Raw genomic sequence first — 2,634 nt, forward strand, 5'->3', positions numbered from 1 at the left:
TGACATCACCTAGATACAGACTCGGAGATACCAGGGACCATTTTCCTCCAACGGTCCATCAAAAGATACAAAACAGAGAACCTCTTATATTGAGGTCCAAAAAGTTCCCTAGACAGGTGTGTTCTTAAATAACAAGGGAACAAATGAAAAAGAAAAAAAGTTAACTATGGTAACTATGTAGAAAGGTTGGCTAGAAAAAGCAGGTGGCATACTTCGGGTACAGTTTTTGTAACACTAACCCACTGAAGCATATATAGTGTGTGGTGTGAAGGTGGGGGGGAGATCACATTCAGGAAGAAGAGCAAAATAATAGGAAAAAGAATTACAAGATGAAATAAATATAAAAAAAGGATGAGATAAAAAAAGGAAAATTACAGAGTATTTTGGCATACAGTATGATTAAATAAAAACTGAAATCACACAAGCATTAAATGAAAACAGCCTTCAAACTAATACTTTCAACAACTAAAAATGGATAAGTTAAACCAAGCTAAGAAAACCTCACAGAGGTTTAAAAACCAAATAAATATGGAGCAACAAAATAAGCTAGAGAAAGCCTTGATTCCTACACTGTTTTCTCCTGTGTGCTGTTAGGCACTGATCCCAGAACCACATATGGTAATGCCACTGAATTCAATGGGACTGCTCATATGTGTGACTGTTCAAAAGATGAGACCTTCATGATGTACGCCTTTGAAAAACAGGTAATGTTTACTTCCATAATAAGTTAAATAAATGGTTAAGTAAAAAAGCAATCCAAAATGCTTGGCTTAATAATCTGAAGTGCTACTTCTAAACAGGTGGGATGATTATTTTATAGACTTAACCGCTTTCCTTACAATTAAAAAAAAGTTAATTAGGGATCATGAATAGTGTGCTAGGTTGACAGCAGTACCTTAGTGAAGTTCCCTACCTACAGAAAGGGAGAGAGATAGAGGTAGTTTTTAGGTTCCCAACTTTGCCTCAGTTTTGACCCAAGATAGTCAACTTCTATGGAAAAGATTATTCCAAAAACTTTTTTCTGAGATGGGTGTCCATGTCACAAAAAACGTCTACTGCACTAAGATAACATCTTCCTTATCTTCGAAAAATATAGCACTGAAAAGATAGTATGAAACTGACCTCAATTTGAGCCTTTAATCAATATATGAAAAGTTCCGCATCCCAATCCCAAATAGTGCCCAAAATTACATTGTTCCTCGTTCACCTTATTAAGGCTGCAACAACTGAATTTTGACAAGTGATTGCACGTATAGTCTATGTCTGCCTCCTCCTATAAAAGCTAAATATTCAGAAACATGTTCTCAGCATTTAACAGAATTAAGTTGTTGGGCAGAGTTGATTATGTATGGTTTAAAGATAAAAGACAGAAAGAATGAAAGGAAAAAAATTTCAACAAAGGGCTGCACTGGGGACCACAGCAATGAAGCATGCCACTGCCACTGCTTATATGCTACTACCCAAAATAGATATAATGTGCAATGCTGAGCAATTTTACTGGTGCATGCCCAGCACTCACTAACAGCAACATTACATCCATCACAGGGTGCAGTGTGGGGTGCACCCTACCACGGTCCTTTGACAAAAGACATGCCCCAAACGACTGAAAACTCCCTTTCCAAAAAAACAGTTCTTAGGACAAAAAAATGGTACTTGTCATTTCATCAACATTTTCCCTCCAATGGTCCATAAAACACAGTAGCTAGAAATATTGACAATTGCTCTGACCTCTTTCCTTTTCTGTAGCAAGAGTTCCAGCCTATCATTTGCTCGTTTCCCAATTATTTTATTTCGCTCTGCTTCATACTGCCGTTGTGTATTGTCCATGTTAATACTAAGATTTAATGCCACATTCACTAAAGCAGTCATCAGCTTCATAGCTACAAAAAAAAGTTAAAAAAAAAATGAGGACTGATTAAAAAAAGTTATCTGATGTAAGAAAGATGCAAATAAATGAGTTATGATAAAAGTAAACCAACACCCTACTACCACTTACATATACATATGGAAAAAGTATGATTATTTTACTTAATTCTCCTTTAAACTTTAAGGCATCCTGTACACTTAAATTTAAATAAAAGCACAGTCACTACCACTGTAGCAAACAAGAGCTATTCAAACATCATTATTTATTAACCTTTACTAAGGTATATAATTAATTAAATGCCGTAATGTTTACTATACTATTAGCTCTGATTTTCCTCATGCTTCGATGGTTATTATGTCATCTGAACTGCAACATAATGTTTACTCAGAAGAGCTTTAATTCATCTGGATGATCAAATGCCAAGATACATTGCCAAGGAAATAGTAAAGTATTTCACTACTAAATTAGTTAACAAACTTCATAAAGCCACTTTAGAATTCTTCTCATCCCCTCAATGAGAGCATTTTGTTTAACTTTCTTGTCCTTTATTTACAAATACAGGTTTCCCTCGTTTTACGCGGGTTCTGTATGTACGAATTCACTCTTATGCGATGACCCCTTCTATACCAAAAAGTCATTATATGCAAGGTAAATTCACTCTTATGTGATCACTGTGGTGGAAGCCCGCAGTCAGCTGCTTGGTGCAGTGCATTATGAGAATAACACGCACCAAAACAGTTTTCTGCATAGCTCTGTGCTCCTCGCTC

The 2,634-nt window shown here is 35.9% G+C and overlaps 1 protein-coding gene across 1 annotated transcript in view; it reads right to left on the reverse strand.

Annotated features, from left to right (window-relative positions):
- The window catches only part of STAG2 (stromal antigen 2), an 89,069-nt gene that overhangs the window by 54,926 nt on the left and 31,509 nt on the right, over positions 1 to 2,634 (reverse strand). Inside the window, exon 7 of the mRNA XM_019521571.1 lies at positions 1,729 to 1,880. Coding sequence (XP_019377116.1) covers positions 1,729 to 1,880 — 152 coding nt within the window. The remainder of the gene's footprint in view (positions 1 to 1,728; positions 1,881 to 2,634) is intronic.

The sequence above is a fragment of the Gavialis gangeticus genome, unplaced genomic scaffold, assembly GCF_001723915.1.
Source record: "Gavialis gangeticus isolate Ggan-Ray unplaced genomic scaffold, GavGan_comp1, whole genome shotgun sequence".
NCBI lineage: Eukaryota > Metazoa > Chordata > Crocodylia > Gavialidae > Gavialis > Gavialis gangeticus.